Source organism: Nyctereutes procyonoides, unplaced genomic scaffold (genome assembly GCF_905146905.1).
Source record: "Nyctereutes procyonoides isolate TBG_1078 unplaced genomic scaffold, NYPRO_anot_genome, whole genome shotgun sequence".
NCBI classification, from domain to species: domain Eukaryota; kingdom Metazoa; phylum Chordata; class Mammalia; order Carnivora; family Canidae; genus Nyctereutes; species Nyctereutes procyonoides.
In genome coordinates, this window is record NW_026575052.1 from 69,534,015 (window position 1) to 69,557,380 (window position 23,366).

The 23,366-nt window shown below is 41.9% G+C and overlaps 1 protein-coding gene and 1 non-coding gene across 9 annotated transcripts in view; both read left to right on the forward strand.

Annotated features, from left to right (window-relative positions):
• Window positions 1-255: 255 nt before the first annotated feature.
• The window catches only part of ARHGAP21 (Rho GTPase activating protein 21), a 137,957-nt gene continuing 114,846 nt past the window's right edge, over window positions 256-23,366 (forward strand). For 4 of the 8 annotated variants that reach the window (XM_055331459.1, XM_055331463.1, XM_055331464.1 and 1 more), the window contains exons 1-2: window positions 1,943-2,073; window positions 3,460-3,942. In XM_055331459.1, coding sequence (XP_055187434.1) covers window positions 3,865-3,942 — 78 coding nt within the window. In that variant the 5' untranslated portion in view covers window positions 1,943-2,073; window positions 3,460-3,864. Of the gene's footprint in view, window positions 315-538; window positions 647-1,941; window positions 2,074-2,265; window positions 2,481-3,039; window positions 3,943-23,366 lie in introns of those variants that run through there. The other 4 variants (XM_055331462.1, XM_055331468.1, XM_055331461.1 and 1 more) reach the window with 4 other exon arrangements.
• Window positions 20,792-20,896, forward strand: LOC129514350 (U6 spliceosomal RNA). Its single transcript, XR_008665412.1, has one exon. It is a non-coding gene; the product is annotated as a U6 spliceosomal RNA (small nuclear RNA).

Below are 23,366 nucleotides of genomic sequence, written 5' to 3' on the forward strand. Positions count from 1 at the left end.
CTATTCACTTCTTGTTAATTTACTCAACAGTATCTAGAACTGGATACTGCTATAGCCCAGTGGGCTATTCAGTAAATTACCAAATGACTGGCAGGCATTCCCTCTTTTTTATTCTTTTTTTTTTTTTTATTGTTGTTGTTGTTCTTTGTTATTGGCTGACTAGTTTTGTCAGGGGCTGTCATGAACATGCAAATTTCATGGCTATATAAAGATGATCCAGTCAGTCTTTCCTCTAATTGAGGCTGAGGATTTAGTTGTATATTCTAAATGTTTGGCACCTTCCACTCTGAGGAATATTAAAAACGAAGGCACAGGTATTCAGGCTCCAGGGAGTGTGTTTTTGTTTGGTTGGTTGTTTGGTTGGTTTTGGGGGGGGGGGGGGGTTTCCTTATCGAGAAACAGGACCCCAGGCGGCGGGCGGGGAGTAGGGGATGGGGAGATGTCTTAAAATCTTCAGGGGATAGTGTGGTTTAAGAAAGAAGGAAAAGGTAAGCAGATCCCATAGCTTCTTGGTTTTGTTCCTTTTTTTTTCCCCCAGGAGGGTGGTGGCAGCTGAGCAGACACAATAGCTGGCAGTCCCCCGCCGGAGTGAGGATACAAACGACCCTCAACAGCACCAGCAGGAGGACTGGGGAAGGGAGCAGGGGTGTGTCCGGGAGGGGGCGAGGACGAGGGTGACAAGGTGACAAACGCCGCCGCCTCGGCGGACTACCCCACAGCAGCCCGGCGAGCATCGCAGCCGGGGAGCCACCTCCCCAGGAGCGGAGAGCGGGGGGGACCCCCGGGGGGGTCCGCGGGGGAGTGGGAAGAGGAGCCCGAGGGGCGGCGGCTTTTCCCCCCGGGGGCGGGGCGAAGGGTGGAGGGAAGCCTGAGTCAGCAGCCCCTGATTGGCTCGCATGCTCTCGTCGCGCCTCCCGATTGGGCCGTTTGCAGCGGGAGATGTTGTGAGGCGCGGCGGGGCGGGGCGGGGCGGGGCGGGGCCGGGCGGAGCGAGCCGCCCGGGGTCCGCGGCCGGCCGGGGACCGGGTGGGGAGGGGCCGCGGCGGAGCTCGGGGCCCGGAGCCGCGGTGACCTGTGGGGTGGAGCGCCCGCCGCCTTGCCCCGGTCCCGCGGGCCGCGCCGACTTCATTCGGCCGCCTGCAGATTTACATGGGGAAATAAGTGAATGAACAACGCCTCGCTGCGACCCCCTTCCCCCCACTCGGGAACCTATTTTGCAGTTGGGCGTGAAAGGACACTCCCTTGTTATCTCCAGGTCGCACCTCGCCTCGCCGCTCCTTTCCCCTCCCGCAGCCAAAAAGAGGGGGCGAGAAATTCGCCAAGATCGGTTCCCCGCGGGCCGGGACCCTGTGACCCCTCCAGCCGGCGAGTCCAGCCGCGGAGCTGCTCCCCGGTCCGCCCCTGACACCCAGCACCTCGTCGTCTTCCCCCGCAGAAAGCTCGGTTCCCGGCCGGTCCCGCTCGCTGCGCTCGGCCGACCGGAGGAGGCCGGGGAGGCTTTGGGGGGCGGGGGTCTGGGTGGGAGGAAGTGAAGGCCTGCAGGTCGGAGCCGCCCCGGGAGGGGGCTGGCGAGCCCCCCGCCCCCCACCCCGCCCCGGCTAATCCCCCTTCTCCAGCGTCGGTTCCCGGGACCGTATTATTCAAGACAGAAAATATTCAGCCCCGGAGCCTCCCCTGGGGAGGGGAGGGGAAGGAGGTGGAGTGGGAGGAGGTGGATCCAGGGAGGAAGAAGCGAGAAATCCGCCCCCGGGAAGCAGCTCGGCGCGGCGGCGGAGCGACGCGCTTCTGTCACTTGGCGGTCGCGGGCGCCCGAGCGCGGCCCCGGCCCGGCCCGGCGAGGCGAGGCGAGGGGAGAGTCCGGCGGCCGCCGCCCCGCCCCACGCCCTCCCGCGGCGGCCGAGAGCCCGGGGCCGGCCGGGGCGGGTCGCGGCGCTGCCTGGGAGCGGCCGGCCGGGGGCGGCGGCCTCGGAGCGCGGCGGCGGGCAGCGCCGGATCGTCCTCGCGCCGGGCGTGCGGGGCGCGCCGCCGGGGGCCCGCCAGCCCCGAGCGGATCCACTCGCCCCGCTTCCTCCGGTGCGTGTCTGCTTTGCTTTCCGCCTTGGCCGAGAGGGCGCAGCGCCCGCGGGCGGGTGGAGGGCACGGCGCGCCGCGGGCTCCCTCCCTTCCCGCCACCCCGGGCCACCCCGCCCGGCGCTGGCGCGGGGCCGGAGGGAGCCCGCGGCGGACGCCCGGCGGGGGCGGAGGGGCCGCGCCGGCGTGTGCGGAGCGAGGGAGGGCCGGAGGAAGGAGGGAAGGGCACAAAGGCCGGCGGCGGGCGCCGAGGTCCGGCCGGCCGGCGTGGAGGAGGGGCGCCTCCCGTCCGCTCATGAATATTAACCGAGCCTGCGGCCTAGCGCGTCCCGGCCGGGCCCGGCGCCCGCCCGCGTCCCCGCTCTGCTCGCCGCCGCGCCTCGGAAGCCGGGCCGGGCGGGCTGCGAAGGGTAAGCCCCTCGGTTTGGGGGTTTCCCCCGGGTCTCCCGACACCTTTAGAGAAGTACATATTTGGGCCGCCCTTCCCGGGAGATCGAGATCACCGACCCGCCTCTGGAAGGGGCGGAGGAAATAGTGGTGGGTGGGTGGGTGGTGGTTTTTTTTCTGTTTTTTTTTTTTTTTTTTTTTTTTTTTTCCTCTCTCTCTTTTCCCTTCCCTTCCCGAGGTGGCCCCAGGGCAAGGGAAAGAGAGTGCCGAGTGGTATAGTTCGGGGAGCAGCAAGTAAAGTTGCCCGGGCTGCGGCTTCATTTCTGTCGCTCCAGAATAATGCCCCGGAGAGGGAGCTGCGCCCGGGTCCCGCCCGCGGCCGCGCACACCTCCCCGCCCAGCGCCGCCGCGGGCCAAGCCAAACAGCCGCCTCCTCGGGGCGGCCTCGGGGCGCAGGGCTCACCCCGTCCGCCCGCCGCCGGCCCAGCCGGCGCTGCCCGCCTCCGAGGCTGGCTTTTTGTTTTTATTTTGGGGGTGGGGGTGGGGGTGGGGGGGTGTAGGGGAGCGATCCGAGCTTTTGGAAAGTATCATTCCATTTTAATCTCGTGGGGGAGAAAACTTCCCGTTAAGTGTACGTGTCTGGGTGATGCCCCAGAGCCTATCCATACACGCTCTCTTTTGCCCAGAAAATACATTCATTAAAATGCACTTGAAAAGGGATTTTTTTTTCCCCCTGAAGGCTGCACGCCACCCAGGCGTGTTTGGCGCACACACCGTGCACGTAGGATGCTTCTCATTTTCTCTCCCCCTGATTTCTAGGTTTTTCCTCTTTTCTTTCTGCTTTCTAAGGGAGGATTATTTCCTCTCTCGTGCGTGAGGTTCATCAGCATGGACCGGATAATCTTTCCGAGTGCTGGAAACGCGAACTTGGTGTAGACTGGTGGCAAGGCTAAGGTCAGCGTCTGGAGAAAGTTCACGCCCTTTAACTCTTCCCCGTTCTAGGCGAGGTCTCTCCGGGAGCTGAGCTCGAGCCTTCGCGACCCACTCGGATTGCCCTTGGTCGCGGAGTAGCGCCCGGAGGAGGGGGACCGCTTTCTGCAGTTGGCCTCCGTAGCTGCCAAGAAGACCCGTCGTCTTTGTGTGTGTGTGTGGTTTTTTTTTTTTTTTCTAAAGTCTCGAGAGATGGACGAAGACGGTGAAGTCAGTTGAAGTCCGAAGAGATCATCAGGGCGTTTTGCAGGAGCCTTCATAAAAACGTTTCGTTCCCGGGCGCATTACTCGGTTCTCCAGCCCTGCACCTCCTCGGAGCCTGGTGTGGCATTTCTTCCCTTTTCGGTGTGTGGTGGCATCCCGCCCCCCCAATGTGGACCCCGAAGGGTTGGTCCCTTCTTTATAATTTGAGATGAAATGATGGCCACACGCCGGACTGGTCTGCCGGAGGGAGATGGTGACAAGCTCAAGGCGTGCGGGTCCCCCACCTGTGAGGTAAGCGCAGAGGCAGCATCTTGGGCTGCCATCTGCAAGGTGTCCTGCTGGCGTTGGGGTTGCGGGGGAGGTCAGCTGCCAGGGGCTTGGGGAGAGGTCTTGGGGCCTTTGGGCTGGTTTGTGGGAGTTCCCCAGCTTGACTCCAGGGCAGTGCAGCCTTGCCCGCTTTTGCTTCCAGGAACTGCCAGTGATTCCGCAAGAAGGGTTTCCTCACTTAGAAATGCCCCATCTTGCCCCATCACCTCAGAGCCGGGAATCCTCCCATTTCAGGTGACTGGAAATGCTACAAGTGTCTCTGTCTTCTGTCAGTTCCGTCCACCAGTAGTTTTAGAGTTGGGCCATGCCGGGGATGCCTTTGTGCATTCTGTGGGTCTGTATCCAGGATCTGCTCTCAGAGGTGGAGAGGGGGCAGCTGGCATGCCTGCTGCAACGGGGAGGGGACCCGGCTCACTTGGTCTTTGATGGGTGTTCGGGCTTGCTGTTGATGTGACTCTCTGCTCTGGGTAGAAAAAAAACAAGTCTTTTCTCCCCTGGACAGTTTGAACACAGCCTGGAAAAACAGATTTGTAGAAGTTGTGATTCCAGCTCGCTGAAAAATCCTTTCCTGCCTTTACCTGTTCCTTTATTTATGCCCTTCTTTTCACCGCTGGGAAGTGCTGGGAAGTCCTGTGAGCGGCCCTTGGGTGTCAGGTGGCTTGCTTTGGCTTTAGGCCATCATCTTTGGGAAGGCTCGGAAGATTATAGGCCAGGCTTTCTGAAATTTTTTAAGTAGGCAGGGCAGAAATCGGAAAATCCATTAATTTATGACACCCATATGCCCTGTTGCCTCTCATATTCTTTCTTCTCCTTCTATACATTCATCTTCTTTTTATATTCTACTTAATTCTATAAGGGCTATATTGTGTTTACATAGTTCTTGGTGGTTTCTGTAATTTGCTAACTAAATGTACTGACTATTGTTACACTTTGAACTTTACTTTTGAGCCGTCTATGTTTTTATTGACAGATTGACTAGGTTATAGTAACATCCTCCAAAGAGCCTTTACTCTCATTATTTCTTTTGTGCCTTGTAAGTGTTAAATTTTAAGTTCATGGCCATTGAAACAAGGCCTACTTCTGTGTGTGTGAGTTTTGGTATTTTAATAAAAATGAGTCAAGTTCAGTTGTTTTTAAAGCAGGCAGAGAAACTTGCTTCATGTAGCTTACTTCATATTGGGTTAGAAAGTTTATGTAGAAGATACAGGGAGGTGGGTACAGTGTCCCATAACTATACAACTCCGTAGAAGGGGGTTACAGTTAGAATCCGTGCTTTACTTTTTGACACCTGTAAACACCTGCTTGCAGGTAAAAACGTGATTAAGTATAACACCACAATCCTCTGATCATGGTAAACCATAATAACTCCTTTTGGAAGGCCTACGTACAACTTGGCGATTGCTTAATGTGTATTGTAGTTACATAATGATATGTACTGTGGTCCCAAAGCCTTATTCGTCATTGTCTTGTGAATACTTTAATTAGCATGTTATTTGCATTATATTTGCAAAAGCTAATGTTATTTGATTTTTGGGGGGGAGAGGGGTGTCATTTAAGGGATGTCCCCAAACCAAGAATTTATATTAGATACATCTTGTCCTTGGCTTGAAAGCAGTGTTTCCAGTTGCACACTTGGCTTATATTAACACTGACAGTTATGTATTTTTTTAAGAGCTGTGACATTTGTTTTCATTTGGATGTTTCTGCTGGCATAACCATATTATTTGTAGTTTGGGAACCAAGAAATCATTCTGTTGCCTGTATTTTGCTAATTTAAAGATTATACACAGAACTTGAGGTTGATATTAAGCTATCATATTGTTTGGCTTTTTAAAGAATAGGTAGATAGTTACCCTAATTCTATGTGGGAATAGAAATAAAGGGGCTATATGCTGTCAGACAACATTTTAATATCTCAGCTTAAGGAGTAATTATTGCCTGTTTCATTGTTGTGCATTTACCTCTCACTGATACTTTGGATGCACTTTAAATGTTGTGAATATTTATTAGTAATAAAAAGAGAGTTGCCGCTGGAATTCTTTGGGTTGATACATATTTAAGTCTTGAAACACTGCACTTAATTTTTGTGTTTACTTTTATTAGAAATATTACATTCTAGAGTAGTACTGTCATTCTTTAAAAGCTTTTAGAAACCGATAGCCATGTTCCTAAATGTGTTGGAATACACACATTTATGTGTTTCTACCTACCAAAGACACAAGCATATATATCTTAATACTAATATTGTTAATCAGCCAAAAACTTAACGGTGTAGGACAGAAGAAATTAATGTAGTAAATTAATAGGAATCTCTGATTCATGACTTACCTAGTTAATTCCACCGTTGTAAATAAGGTGGAACTACTTGTTCATCTTATGTATTAGCATCTAATTGTGTTGGTACATGAATAAATGTAAGCACCACTCCCCAAGCATATATTGGAAGGTTAAAAACCAAACAAATGACAAACAATCCTCTTCAAATAACGAATTGTGACAATTCAGTAGAATATATCTTGGGATTGTACAGTAAGGATGGCACAATTCTATTCATGCAGAGTTACATACTTTGTGTGTCTGAAAACATCATTTTACTCTCTGAGCTGGTGTGTTGTGTGCGTGTGTACAGTCTGGTCTGTGAAGTCTTCCGACATTTAGCCTTGAAGTGGCGTTGCTCACAGAATCGCTTAATTTAGACTGAATCCTTGGTGATATCATCACCCCTTTGATACACTATAGAGCTCATCCTTTAAGGTTCAGCTTGCCTCTTTTTTTTCTTTTTCTTTAACCAACTCATTCCTCAGCTTTTTAGACCACATTATTTTTCCTATTTCTAATACTTATTTCATTTTTTTATCTGTAGGCCATCGTATTCCCCAGGAATAGAATTTTCAGCCCTTCCACAATTGGTTGTTAAAATAAACATATTTACTGATGCTAATCAGTATTATTTATTAATTTATTTCATTTGATGTCTGGCTTCTTCATCTAGACTGAGATTATCCCAGGACTAAAATGTATTATAGCTGATGAAAGATAATCATTGGTTGATTTTGGAATAGTGTAGATAATACAGTAAGGCATTTTTCTGTGTCTGAACTATGAGAATTCATCCTTTTGCTCCTCTTTCTGGAATACTGTGCACTTGGCTTTTGTCCCTTGTTCCTTCTCAGGCGCTATCTTGGGCACTCTCTCTTTCTTTCTCTCTCCCTTCCCCCTTTCTCTCCCTGGGGTTCTTCTTCCTCTCTGCCCCCCTTCATGTTGGCTTTACCTAGAGCCAGGCTCTTGCCATTCCTCTACTCTTTCTCACTTCCAAGGGTCTCACTTTTCACCCTCCCATGGCTTTAATCTGCTTGCTGGTGATTCTAAATTTACAGCTCAATCCCATGTGTTATAGTTGCTCTCCAGACCTATTTGCTAAACTGTTGTTTTTTTTTTTTTTTTTTTTTTGGATCACCCACAAGCATCAAACTTAACAAATTTTACTCCTACCAGCGACCTTCCCCTCTGGCGGAGTTCCTTCTTTTAGTGAATAGCACCAGCTATCTCCTTATCTGTCCCAGTCAAAAACCGGGTTATCATCCTTGACCCTTCTCTCTCCTCATTCTTCCTATCCAAAGTCCTACCAAGTCTGCATTCCAGATCCCGCAGCCACTACCTGAGTTTGGGTCAGCCACAGCCCAGGCTCCCTGACTACCTTCCCAGCCTTGAGCCCGGTTCCCAGCCTTGAGCCTGGTCCTCCGCAGGCACCCTGAACCTGCCCTACTCACAGTGCTCCTCCTTCAATCCAAGGTCAATTGTTACATTCCCTCTGGGAGAACAATTTTCTGGTTTCCCATCGCTTGTGGAATAAAGTTCAAACTCTTGAGAAGGCTGAAAGGATAGTAAATAATCTCCTACACTTTGTTCCACTGGGGACACTGTTCCACGCTTCTCTCCACTTTGGGTCCTTTCAAATACTGTTTCCTTCCACCCTTCCAGCTTCTCCTCCTCCACCTCCCTCCTGCCTGCTTTTTCATCAATCTGGTCTCTCCTTCACCATCACTAACTTAGGAAAGCCTTTCCTGACCGTCTAGGACTGGAGTAGTTACCCCCCAGTGCCTTATTCCCAGACACCCTTTGCTTTATTAGGAATAGTGCCTGCGAATTGCTTTATCCGTATTCCCCCCTGGACTGCAACTCCCATAGCAACAGGCACCCTGTTTGCTTCGACTGTGTATGGCTCATAGTAGGTACTCAGTAAATACTGTTGAATTAGTGAAGGAATATGTAGGAAGGGCTTTAATTTTTCTTCAGTGTTCACCTAGATTCGGGTACACTGTACTGTCTTGATTATCCACCTACCTTATTGGTCCCTCCTCCTCACTTCTCAACCTGGTAATTTCCTCAACTTTCTGGCCTGCTAAATCTTCATATACATCAGGGTTGAGTTTGACCCTCTTTCTTTTTTCTGTGTTCACGTTCCTTTTTTTTTTTTTAAATTTTATTTATTTATTCATGAGAGACACACGGAGACAGGCAGAGACACAGGCAGAGGGAGAGGCAGGTTCCCTTCAGGGAGTCTAATGCAGGACTTCATCTCAGGACCCTGGGATCATGCCCTGAGCCAAAGACAGATGCTCAACCACTGAGCCACCCAGGTGACCTTGTGCTCACTTTCCTGACTTTAAACATCAAGTATATACTGATAATTCAAATATACACCTGTATAGTTGTGTGTGTGTGTGTCCACCCCTGTCTGGTCTCTATATCCCTTAAAGTCAGATTCCTACATCCACCTGACCACTGAGTCTCCACTTGGAGAGTAAAGAGGCATATCAAAAACCAGATTCCAGATTCTCTGCATCCACTCCTCCTGCCCACCTTCCCAGTTCCCTCCTCTCAAGCACCAGCACTCTGGCCTTTCAGGTCCGGCTTCTTGGAGTGATCTTTGATCTCTCTCATGCACACTATACAAATCTGGGTGACTGTCAGCCTCACGTGCTTGCCCTCTTGGAGTCTGTTCTCCACACGGTAACCAGAGCAAACCTTCTGTAGATCAGAGCGTGTCACTCCTTTGCTCACATTCCTCTGATGGCTTCTCATTTCCCTCAGGGTTAAAAGCTGAAGTCCTTATAGGCCCTGCAGAGCCCCACACAATCTGCCCTCCTACCTCCTGGACCTCACCTTCTGCTGCTCTCACTGCCTTCCCTCTGTACTGGTCATTCTGGACTCTTGAGCACACTCCTGGGTGTGGCATTCCCCAGAGCCTTCCCACCACTAGCTGTATCCTCCACTGGGAGCACTCTCCCCACTCAGGTGTGTGCAGGGCTCGCTTCCTTGTCTCTTTCAGGTCTTGCCTTGAGGTCACCTGAGTGAGGCCTTTGCTGACCATTGGGTTTATCGAACACCTTCCCCCTGCTCCCATGACACACCTTGCTTGCCTTTACTGTGCATCTGATATACTTATCCATCTGATTTTGCTTATTTATTGGGGCAGATCATGTATCTTGAATGCTAGTATTAAGTGTGGTTCGTTTTGTTCACATGGTACTTTCTGTGCCAAGAAGAACACCTAGCCCATTGCTGGCCCACAAATATTTTTTTTCCAATGAGTGAATGAATGAGTGAGTCAAGACTAAGAAAAATTCTAAAACGTTATTGAGTTTGTATAAGGATACAGAACATGTGAATACTTAATTTAGATTATACAGAAGTGTGTAGGGTATGAGTATTTTGTCTTCTGGACCTCCATTTTCATTAGGACTACTGTTCACATCTTTGGTGCCTTTTTTTCTTTGCATCTTTCCTCCCTTTGGGAAGCCTGTAGCCAAGTAACAGTAACCCACACAGTGTGTACACATGTGTATGAAATAACTTGCACTAAGGGGTGAGATAATGGTAATTAACACACCGGTGGATGGGGACATGGGCTGGTGGGGAAACTATAAAAAGATAATGTGTCTGTATTGGTAAAATATTTTGTCTTAAAACGAACGGCTAGTCTATTAACGTTCTTTATTAAACATTTTTCAATATCATAAACATTTCATCACAAGTTAAAAACGATCATGACATTGGTTATGACAAAATGTTAGCTGTTGTTCATTCTAGATGATGAGATTTGGGGATTACATTATTTTTGTATTTTCTCTTTTTTGCTTAATTCCAAAACTATGATCAACAGACACCACTTACAGATTTTTAAAAATAGGCAGTATGTCACTAGTCTTGTGGAACTCTGGCTTCTTGAAAACCTATACTGTTTAAAATAATACTTACATACTTTTTGAGAAGGATACACACTTACTCAAAACAGTACTTGAATAATTTTTTAAAAACGTGGTTTTTTTTTGTTTTTGTTTTTCAGGGGAGGCCTAGGACTCATTCTAGGCTCATTGTAGTGCCATGTAATATAACACTATTATTTAACTTTAAACATGTGTTCCTTTGTAAACCTGAGTCTGTATGTCAGAATACCATTGCATGTCAAAAGCTTTATGCTGCGGGTTGCGAATAAAGGTAAAGCCTTCCAGAATTCAGATCAGCAGCAGTAGCAGCAGCAGGTATGAAGTGACATTGCAGCAGAATTCCAGATATGAATGAATTGGGTGGGACCTATCACTAGATGCATCCATCAGCAAATGAGTACCCCCAGCTACAGAAAATTTCTCAATACATTGTCTGTGTTTCTTAGCATTTGTTTTCTTCTGAGATAAACATTTTGTGAAGTCCTTATTCTTTGGTTACAGAATCTCTGATCCTTTTTCATTTCTTCAGTTTTTACCAGGTCAAATTATTCTAGTACAAAAGTGATATTCCATTTCTTTTGTTCTCTGCTTTGTGAAGGGACCTGTCATCTTATTATACTTAACAATATGGTGATTTCAGCGTGAGCAATGCTAGTGTGGGTAAAGACGCACAGATGCCATTACTGAATGCAGCTACTTTCTGTTACAGAAAGACCATATGGGAGGCACTTGTTTTTCTTTCTGGTTGATGTGATTAGATTAGCAAACCGAAAGGTTATTAGACTTAAAGATTGTCCTATATTTATCTACTTTTAATTGACCATAAAGAATTAAATATGTTAAATCTAATGAACCTTTTATATGTTCTATTGGTTTAGAGTAGGAAGATGTCTTCATGTAAAAACTTCATTTTGGATTGCTTCCACCAAAATCGTTTTTTAGTCGAAGCTGTCATATTCTTAAATAAATTGAAGATTGTGCAAATATTTTATTTCACAATAAAATCTGGAAGATGGACTTTTGTACTTCTAAAATAATCTGAGGGACAAGCAGATACACTGTACTGTGGTTTAAGAAACTAATTGTTTTTTTCTAAGTCCTCTTTTGTCTAGTTCTCCATGAATATGCAAGGAATCCCACTGTGTAGATTTGTGAATAAGAGAATAGATTTAGAACCCATATTTGATATTTCTGAATGTCCATCTATTTTGGGGAAAGTTTTTGGGCAGACCAGAGAAAACTATTATTATTAAAAAATGGCAAGTTAAAGAATGTATTTTCTTTTCCTTAGTTACATTGGCTGCTCTTAAGTTTTCTATTTGATACTGGGAGTGGTTTTGATTCAGAATTGGTTTCTTACTGCCTTTTCTCCTTGTCACGATCCACATCTGGCACAGTCATGAGTAGTGCTACATATGCAGTGCTTGCTCCTGATCCCATAACTACTGCTTCCTTCTTACACCCAAGTGAGGACATAGTCTCTTGACTTAGACTCTTGTTCAGTGCATTAATCTTTAGTATATCTTGGCGGAACTTATATTCTTAAGAACATCTTGATTTTCTTTTTTCTTAAAACGTGGAGAGTATCCTTAAATATCAGTAGTTAGAAAGCTGGGTTTATGATTACATTTCTTCTGGATATGCCTTCGCTACTGTGATCTTGGGGATTAATGGGCATCATTTTTTTTTTTTTAACCTCAAGATATCCAGACATCTTTAATCCCCAAAAGTTTGATAGTAAGTAAAGATTCTGTATTTAAAAGAACTTGTGTTAGGTTGGTCAGTGAGTCCTATTTTCTCCTCTGGGTTCTACATATTGGCTTCTGGAAACGTATCATCTACCTAGTGAATGTGAAGGGGGTAAGGAAATGCTTTGGGCATCCAGCTTAAATCAGATATTAATTATAATGCTTTTATTTTTATTTATTTATTAAATTTTTTAAAAGATTTATTTATTTTATTTATGATAGACACACACACACAGAGAAAGAGAGAGAGAGAGAGAGAGAGAGAGAGAGAGAGGCAGAGACACAGGAGAAGGGAGAAGCAGGCTCCATGCAGGAAGTCCGACGTGGAACTCGATCCCGAGTCTCCAGGATTGCGCCCTGGGCCAAAGGCAGACGCTAAACCACTGAGCCACGCAGGGATCCCAATTATAATGCTTTTAGGAAATGTTTTCAATTTACCTTTCTTTTTTTCATTTAATAGTGTATTATAGATACCCTTCTCTGCCCATAGGGAAGATACATACAATTGATCCTTGAACAACACAGGTTTGAACTGTGTGCGTCTGCTTATATGCAGATATTTTTTGACAAAAACAAAACAGTACTGTAAATATATTTTTCCATATGATTTTGTTAATAATAGTTTCTTTAGTTTATTGTAAGACTACAGTAAATAGTGTATTATATAAAATAAGTGTATTAATTGACTGTTTTTGTCATCCGTAAGACTTCCAGTCAACAGTAAGTTCTGGGGAGTCAAAAGTTATATACAGATTTTGAACTGTGTGGGTATCAGCCCTCCTTCTATACACGTATGTCTATGTAGATAGACACATACATACTTAGACACACATACATGTATTTTACCAATTTTGTAAATGGGGAAAGGAAACTTACAAAGCACTGTACTTTTTAAAAAATGCTGTATTTTCAAGTACTGTAATTTGGAAAAGAGGTAAGATTTATTTTGAATGGCTAGGAAGGGCAGGGGTAGGATCTGTGGATAGATGAGCCAATTTATTCAGCTCTGTATTCAGAAAAAAAAAACTTTTTTTAAAGAAGGTAACTGAAATTGAATGTATTCTTTATAGATAGGATGACCTTCACTTGGGGAATAACAGACAGAATTCCTGCTTTGGTAGGAATTTAAGTCAGGGAAATCTGGGTGATCATTAGAATCACTTGGGCAACTTATAAAACCACGGATTCTTATTCCCACCATTAAGCTAATGTTAGAATCCCTGGAAGGAGACTGAAAAGCCTTAACTTTTAAAAAGATCCCCTGGTGACCTTCCAAGTTTGAAAAAAATAAGACTAAATGACATTCATAGCTCCTTCCAAAGTCTGAATTCTTACGGTATCCTGATTTTGGAATTTTTCTGCCCAGATTGAAATCAATGTAAAGAAAACAGGCAAAAAAAAAAAAAAAAAAAAAAAAAGAAAGAAAGAAAGAAAGAAAGAAAACAGGCAAAAATATGGAGAGAAAATTTAAATGACTGAACAAGTGAAAATTTCAAGATTAAAATTGTAATTATTTTCTTATATTTTCAATCACATGCATTTCTACATGTCATTAGTATACCAAAGTAATATTCTTTCCAGATAAAATAAACTTTATGTCAAAAGAGCACTTTAAAATTCAACCATGATACGTGTTGTACATTTTTGTGTGTATGTTATACTTTAACCAAAAGTTAATATTTTTTAAAGTTATAGAACTCTGATTCTGGTCATATTGAAGCTATTGATATGTTTTAGCTGTATTATAAAAGTAATTTGTGTCATTTACAGAAAGGTATTTTTCTTTAAGCAAGTAACAGAATAATTTCTTTTGTGCATCTTATAGTCAGTCATTTGTTCATATTAACTCTATCAAGGGTAGTAAAAATTACAATGCAATAAAACGTATATATCCTCATTCTCTTTCTCTATGTGCTCTTTCATATTTATCATTCATATATGTGTGTGTGTGTATATATATATGATGCTCTTTGCCTAAGTATACATCATAAAGGGTTTCAGTAGGTATTCTAACATAAATAATAATAAGCTAATCATTAACAGAATATTTCTTTCCACATACCCTTCCAGTCATTTAACACTAGCAGCTATTCTGTCTGTCTGTTGAATCAGTCTTGTCTTTCAATCTCATGGAATGTGAGGTGCACTGGATAGCACAGTGCAAATACAATGCAAGCTAATGACAGACTCCAGTTGCCAATTCTGAAGAAGAGGCAGGATTTCTTGAAGTCATTGAAAGTGATGTTGGAGAAGGAGTAAAGATAAGGAGGCTCTGACAGAGTGAGACGGTAAACAAATGAAGAAGGCATAACCGAGGTTGATAGGCATCTCCAAAGAGAATGATTTGAATTCAAAGGAGTAAGAGGAGCCTTGGAGAAAACTGACGTCCTTGAATGTGATGGCATACATGCGAAGTATTTCTTGTCTTCTAGGATGTGATGTTTAGTTTAGACCCCATGTATCTGTTTTGCCAAGAGACACTAAAAAGTGGGTATGAGTATATCAATAGAAGAAGAAGAAATGACAGTGGTGAATGGATTTCTCTTTTGCTTTCTTTTCCTAGGTAAAAACAGTGCCTCTGAGAGTTAATAGGAAATCCCAGATTCTCCAGTTGACTTTGATATAAAGCTGTTCAAACAGAGGTCCAGGGTTGCTTCTTCAAAGGTCCTCCTGTTAGAATAGTTGTTAGATACCCAAATATGTTAGAGTTCTGGATATTTGACATACCTTGGCTTTTTAAAATGCCTTTATTGAGGTATGATTGATATGTAACAAGCTTACATGGGCAGCCCTGGTGGCCCAGCGGTTTAGCCCCGCCTTCAGCCCAGGGCATGATCCTGGAGACCTGGGATCCAGTCCCACATTGGGCTCTCTGCATGGAGCCTGCTTCTCCCTCTGCCTGTGTCTCTGCCTCTCTCTCTCTGTCTGTCATGAATAAATAAATAAAATTTAAAAAAAAAGCTTACATATTTAATGTGTACAACTCAGTGAGTTTGGGGATAAATATACAGCATGAAACTGTTCCCTCCATTAAGGCCATAAACATATTCGTGACCTCCGTAAGTATTGTTGTTACTGCTATTTTTGCATTTGTGTGTGTATGTGTGTGTCTGCATTAAGAACTCTTAACATAAGATCTACCCTGTTGGCAAATTTTAAATATACAATACAGTACTGTTAGCTCTAAGCACTTTGCTCTATAGTAGTCTCCAAAATCTTGCATAACTAAAACTTTGTACCCTTTGACAATCACCTCCCCATTTTCCCTACTTTCCCTGGCCCCTTGTGATATAGTCTCTTCTTCTGTGAGTCTATTTCAGATTCCACATATAAATGAGATCATATAGTATTTATCTACTTTTCCATGACTGGCTTATTTCACTGAGCATGATATCTTCCAGGTTCATTCATGTTGTCACAAATGGCAAGATTTCTTTCTTTTTTAACACTGAAAAATATTATCTTTGAGATCCTTATTTCAGTTCTTTTGGATAAGTACCTAGAAATGGGATTGCTGGATCATAGGATAGTTCTATTTTTAATTTCTCAAGGATCCTCCATATAAATTGACTGTACCAATTTACATTCCTTCCGATAGTGTGCCAGGGTTCCCTTTTTTCCACATTTTCCCTAATACTTTGGGTTTTTGTTGTTTAGCAGTAGTCATTCTAACAGGATGAGGTGCTATCTCACTGTGGTTTTGGTTTGCATTTCTCTGATGATTAGCGAGGTTCAGCACCGTTTTATACAACTATTGGTCGTTTGTATGTATGTCTTTGTTGAAATGTTTGTTTAGATCCTTTGCACATTTTTCAATTGATACATTGTTCTCTTTTGCTTTGTTTTGTTTTTTAAGCTGCCTTCATTTCTGAATCTCACTAGTTTTGGCTGCCTAAAGCACCAGTGATGCCTTACCAAAATGTACAGTTGATTAAAAATCACACAATTACACTGTAGACTTAGTGGGAGAGGCTGGGTACCACTGGAGTCTTTCCTGGGGTGATGTGACCCAAACTAGAATCCCTAGTTGAAGATATTGACAGAACTTCATATCATACTCATAGTTTACGGTTACTAGAACTGCATCCGCTCTAGACAAGAGCTAATGCAAATTGTCTTCAGTTTAGGTGAGGACTTTGGAAGAAGAATCACTTTTCCCTATTTAATCCTTAGCATCTGTCACTGCTCTTGGCTGTCTTTTTATGTGATCATAATCTTGTATCTACTTTGAACCAGTACTGAAAATTGTGTTTGGATCAAGTGGGATCTCTAGGAAAAAGGTAGAGAGATATTTAAGGCTCTGAAATATTCATATATATTCAGGATGCATAAGGATACCAAAAACACATGGCTTAGAAAGTGAATACTGCTTGATTTTGCCAAACTATGGTGAAATGTTTAGCATAAATTTGATAGTTTGTCTTTTCTAGTTGGCTTTGAATTGACAGCAGACCAGAGAGCGACTTTATGTCAGTCTCTGGAAAGGATTTCAAACTTTAGAAATCAGTTTGTGTGATTAAGAGGAAAAACATTAAATGTCGAGATCAGGAATAAGAGAGGGGACATCATTCAGAGCCTGCAGATAGTAAAAAGATAAAAAGGGAATATTATGAACAACTTTAAGTCCATGAATTTGACAGTTAGATATTATGGGTAGATTGTGTGTAAGGATTCTGTACCCATTCAGATTTGTTTGTGTATGGTGGCAATGGGTTCCCAAACCAAGCCATTCTGCAGCACCAGCTGGGCATCTTACAGTTCAACTCAATTCTGACACTGTCTGCCTGGAGGCCACATCATAGCATCAGGTCCCACAGATTAAACACTCATTCCTATAGGACTGCCCCCTCATCCTAGCCACTCATTTCGAGTCCAGGTTTGTTGTCTGACCCACCAGCTGTAAATGGCTGTAGATCTGAGGTTCCAACATCCCCCTCCTTGGCTTCGATTACTTTGGTAGAGTGACTCAAAGAACTCAGAGAAACACTGACTAGATCATTGATTTATTACAAAAGAATATAACCCAGGAACAGCCACATGGGAGAGATGCATGGGACAAGGTATGGGGAAAGGTGTAGAGCTTCCATGCCCTCTCCAAGCACACTACTCTCCCCAAATCCTCACGTATTCACCAACCTGGAAGCTTTTGAACCCCATCCTTTTGGATTTTTATGGAGGCTGCATTACATATGCATAATTGATTAAATTATTAGCCATTGGTGAGTGATTCATACGCCAGCCCTTCTCTCCTCCCCTAAGGTCAGAGGGGTGGGCCTGAAAGTTCCAACTCTCTAATCACAGGTTTGGTTCTTTTGGCAACCAGCCCCTATCTTTAGGTGCAGTCCAAAAGTCACCTCATTAACACAACAAAAGACACCTTTGTTGCTCTTACCACTTTGGAAATTCCAAGGGTTTTAGGTGCTCTGTGCTGAGAATGGAGATGAAGACCAAATATGTATTTCTTAGTATAAATCACAATATTACACCTTGAGAGATACAAATTACCAAAACACCCCAGGAGAAATTAAAAAAAAAAAAAATCTGACTAGTCCTAAATCTGTTGAAGAAATTGATTTGTAGTTAAAAACCTACCCACAAAGAAGACTCCAGATCCTGATGGCTGCATTAACATATTCTGTATATTAGAATGTTTAAGGAATACCAATTCTATTCAAACTCAAAAAATGAGGTGGAGGGAATACTTCCCATCTCCTTTTTATGAGGCCATTATAGGCCTGGTAATTATTAGACAAGACCATTATAAGGAAAGGAATTCAAACCACTAACCTTCATGGTTGTAGATAGAAAAATTCTTAACAATATGTTAGCAAGTTAAATCTAGGATAATAATGTCATGATTAAGTTGGAGTTATCACAGAAATGAGAGATTGTCATTTTAACATATTAATAATTAACATATTTAATAGCTTAACAAGAAACAATAAAGGAGAAAATTCGTATGATCATCTCTCAGTAGATGCAGAAAAAGCATTTGACAAAATTTAACACTCATTCATGATAAAATCTCTCAGAAAACTGGGAATATAAAGAAATTTACCCCATTTGATAACAGAGAAACCTACAGGTATCATACTTGGAGAAATGTTGAATACTTTACTACTAATATCAGGAACAGAGTAAGGATGTCTGCTCTCAGTACTTTTTTTTTTTTAATTTTATTTATTTATTCCTGAGAGACAGACACACACACACACAGAGAGAGAGAGAGAGAGAGAGAGAGAGAGGCAGGGAGAGAAGCAGGGAGAGAAGCAGGGAGCCTGACATGGGACTCGATCCCGGGTCTCCAGGATCATGCCCTGGACTGAAGGTGGCGCTAAACCGCTGAGCCACCCGGGCCGCCCTGCTCTCAGTACTTCTATTTGACAATATTGTGGAGTCCCTACTTAATGTAATAAATCATGAAAAGGAAATAAAAGGAAGGAAGGAAAAAGAGAAGGAAGAAGTAAAACTTTTTATTTGCAGATGTGATTGTGCACAGAGAACATTGTAAGGGATCTACCAAAAACACTTTCTAGACCTAGTAAGTAGATTTTGCAAGGTCATAAGATACAGGAATACAAAGCTACTGTACAAAAATCAGTGTATTTCTATATATTAAACAACTGAGAAATGAAACAAAAATAATAGCCTTATTATTTTAATATCTTAAAGACAACGTAAATAAACAGAGAGATATAGTACCATGTTTCTGGATTGGAAGACTCAGGATTATTAAGATATGACTTAGCCACAAATTGCTGTATAAATCCAGTTCACTTCCACTTAAAATTCCAGCAAGGTTTAACAAATTTTTTATTAGAAATAAACAAGCTAATTCTAAAATTTATTTGGAAATGCAAAGGACGCAGAGTAACCAAACAACTTTGAAAAAAAGAATTAGTTTTATATTATTTATATTGTTATTTTATAATACTTAAAGTTACAAAAATCGTTAGTATAGAATTGTTTTAGTGATAGATATATATAACAATGAAAGGCAGTGGAGAATTGGGAGACCCATGCATACATGATTATTAGTATTCAGTGAGATGATTTGAGTGGTGCTGGAACACATAGATATCCATATAGACAAAATGAACCTTTATCTTTACCTTACATCATGGAAAAAAGTTAACGCCAAATAGATCACTGACATACATGTAAAAGCTAGACAATAAAACTTCTAGTCAAGAACAAAATATGTGTGACTTTGGGGGTAGACAAAGAGTTCTGTGAAAGGACACAAAAGCACCAACCAGAAAAGAAAACAACACGATAAATTGTATTTCATCAAAATGAAAACTTGTGCTCTTTGTAAAACACCATTAAGAAAATGAAAAGTAAAGCCACTGATGGGGAGAAAATATTTGTATTATGTGTATTTGATCAAGGACCTGCTTCCCGACAACCCAATTTTTAAAATGGGAAAAAGCAGAACTGCCTAAAAGAAGGTACATGAATTGTGTATCAGCACATGAAAAGATGTTCAATAGCATCATGATGGGGGGGGGATGCAAATTAAAACCACAAAGAACTACCACTGTACTCCACTAGAATAGCTAAATTTAAGAAGAATAAAAATATTAAGGGTTATTGGGTATGTAGGATAGCTGAACTCAAACATTGCTAAGAGACATGCAGAATTACATAGCCACTTAGAAAAATATTTTGACGATTTTCATTAAGTGAAGCATACATTTATCACGTGGACTACTCCTAGGTACTTACTCAAGGGAACTGAAAACAGTGTCCACAAAAGGACTCATACATGAATGTTCATAACAGCTTTATTCATAGTATTCCCAAATTTGAAACAGTCCCAAATCCATCAACAGACAACTGTGGTATATCCATGTAATAGTATACTACTCAGAAATTTAAAAAGAACAAACTGTTGATACGGTTAGCACCATGAATGAATCTCAAAATGCTGAGGAAAAAAAAGAAGCCAGACTTGGAAGAGTGCATGATTCTACTTATATAAAATTTCAGAACTTAGTCAACTAATCTATAGTGAGAGAGAGCAGCAGATCAGTGGTTGTCTAAAGTTGGGAGGGCTTTGATTGCAGAGAAGCATGAAGGGAGTTGGAGAGATGAAAATGTTGGTTGTATGGTAGTTGTGTGGTTCTATGGATGTGTGCAGTGGACAGAATTCACTGCAGCGTACATTTTAAAGGGGGACACACTTCTGTATAAATGAAATTGCACTAAAATTTATTTTTTAAAAAAACCCGTTTGACAACACTAGATTTTGGTGAGGATGTAGAGCATCTGATACATTGCTGATTGGAGTGTAAAATGGTACAATATTTAAAAAAACCTTTTGGCAGTTTCTTATAAAGTTCACCATATACCTACTTTATGATCTGCCATTTTCATTCCTACATAATTACCCCCAAGGGAAATAAAACACATGTTCACACAGAAGACTTGTTCAGGAATGTTCATAACAGCTTTATTCATGATGGCTGCAAACCAGAAACAACTCAATGTGTATTAATAGGAAAGTAGCTAGATTTTCATTTATTCCTACTGTGGAATACTTTTTGGCAATAAAAAATAGTAGACTATGTACACATGCAGCAAGATGGATGAATATTGCCTGTGGGGGTAAGGAGACTTTCAGAATGACTAGAGGACACACAGGAAACTTCCTGGGGGTAATGGAAATGTTCTGTCTCATGAGATTAGGGTGAATTACTTAGATACATGCATTTGTAGCATATTATGAACCGTATACTTAAGAGCTGGTGCTTTGTAAGAGTTAAACATTCTGTGTAAATATTTATGCCTCAATTAAAATAGGTGAAAATGCAATTAAAAATACAAAACACGGTTCATTTGAGCAGCACATATACTAAAATTGGAACAATACAGAGAAGATTAGCATGGCCCCTGCACAAAGATGACACATATATTTGTGAAGTGGTCCATAATTTTTTTTTTAATGCAAAACAGGGAAAAAAAACTAAATATAATGAGAAGTTAATGGGCAAAACTAAAACTACCAGCTAAGACATTAAATACCTCACCCACTACTGGAATATTAGTTTTGTCTTCCCTTACTCTGAAATCCTCCAAATATATATATATATATATATATATATATATATATATATATATATTTAAAGATTTTATGTATTTGAGAGAGCAATGCACGAGTGTGGGGGAGCGGGAGCAGAGAGAGAGGGGAAGCAGACTCTCTGCTAAGCTGGGAGTTCACTTGGGCCTCCATCTCAGGACACTGGGATCATGACCTGAGCCAAAAGCAGACGTTTAACCCATGGAGCCACCCAGGCAGCAGCCCCCCCAACTATATTTTTTAAAAAGAAGGAAATCAAAATAATTTTAGCTTCTGTGATTTCTAAGATCTAATTTCAAAGTTTTTTTTCAAGAATAGTCAGGGAGAGAGTTTCTGTACCTTTCAGAAAGTTGACATCTTAAAACTTTATAGCTCTAATACCATATGTTACATCATATCGTTGGACTTATCTTATTCTCCTAAATAGTTTGGCAACATTCTTTTCTTTTTTAAAGATTTTATTTTATTTATTCGTGAGAGACAGAGAGAGGGAGAGAGGGAGAGAAACAGGCACAGGCAGAGGGAGAAGCAGGCTCCATGCAAGGAGCCCAACATGGGACTCAATCTCGGGTCTCCAGGATCATGCTTGGGCTGAAGGTGGTGCTAAACCACTGAGCCACCCTGGCTGCCCTTTGGCAACATTCTTAAGTTTTGTTTTTCAATAGAGAAAATTTTTCAAATTTTTTCCCCTTAATTATAGCTAACATTGAAAACTTCTAAGTAATTGAATATGAAAATTGAAAAATTACATATTCTGTAGATTTTAAGTTACAAACTATTGATATATCTTGGATTTAATGAAACTCGCATGCAACGTTTAGGCAATTTAATTTTATCTAAGCCTTTAATTTTTTTTGGAAGCATACCTAAATAAGTAAACTCTGAATACAGTCTGTATATATTAAAAAAAGTAGGGACGCCTGGGTGGCTCAGCGGTTAAGTGTCTGCCTTTGGCTCAGGGCGTGATCCCAGTCCTGGGATCGAGTCTTATGTTGGGCTCTGCACGAGGAGCCTGCTTCTCCCACAGTCTATGGCTCTGCCTCTCTTTCTGTGTCTCCCATGAATAAATAAATAAAATCTTAAAAAGAAAAATAAAAGTAGTTGATTTGTTTGCTTATGAAAGTATTATACAAATTACTATAGTACTAGATTCTTATGTAGGTAAAAACCTGTGTTGTACTGTTTCCCTTAGCTATGACAGGTAATTACATTTTTTATTTCAGAAATTCTTGATTAACTTTTTTTATCATGGTGAAATACATATACAATTTACCATTTTAGCCATTTTTACATGTATAATTAAGTGCATTAAGTACATTCACAGTGTTGTGTTATGATTATCACTATTTCCAGAACATTTTCATCATCCCGAACAAAAACATTGTGCTCATTGAGCTATAACTCCTCATTCCCCCTAACCCCAGTAGTGTCTATTCTGCTTTTAATATGAATTTGCCGATTGTAGGTATCTCATAGAAGTGGAATCGTATAATATTTGTCCTGTTGTGTCTGGCCTATTTCACTTAGCATGAAGTTTTCAAGGTTGACCTGGTATAGAACATGTCAGAACTCCATTCCTATTTATGGCTGAATAAAATTCTTTTGTATGTGATACTATATTTTCTCATCCGTTCATCTGTTGATGTACACTTGGGTTGTTTTCACCTTGACCATAGTGAATAATGCTGCTATAATGTTGTATGCAAATTTCTCTTTGAGTCCCTGTTTTTAATTCTTTTGATTATATGTTCAGACGTGGAATTGCTGGGTCATATGGTAATTCTATGTTTAACATTTTGAGAAACTGCCAAACTATTTTCCACAGTGGCTGACCATTTTATATTTCTATCAACCAGTGTATGAGCATTGCAGTTTCTCAACATCCTCACCAATACTTGTTATTTTCCATTAAAAAATTACTTTTTAAAAATTATAGCTAACCAGCATACGTATGAAGTGTTATCTCATTGTAGTTTTGGTTTGCATTTCCATAATGATTATGATGAATATCTTTTCATGTGCTTGTTGGACATTTGTCTTGTTTGCAAAATGTCTATTCTAGGTTGTTGCCCATCTTTAAATTGGGTATGTTTTTTGTTGTTAACTTGTAGGAGTTCCTTATATATTCTTGATATTAATCTTTTATCAGATATATGATTTACAAATATTTTCCCCCATTTTGTATGTTTTATTTTCACTTTCTTGATAGTGTCCTTTAATGCATAAAATTTTAAATTTTTATGAAGCCCAATTTATCTTTCTATTTTGTTGCCTTTGCTTTTGGCATCATAAGAAAGAAGTGATTGCCAAATCCAGGGTCTTGAAGAT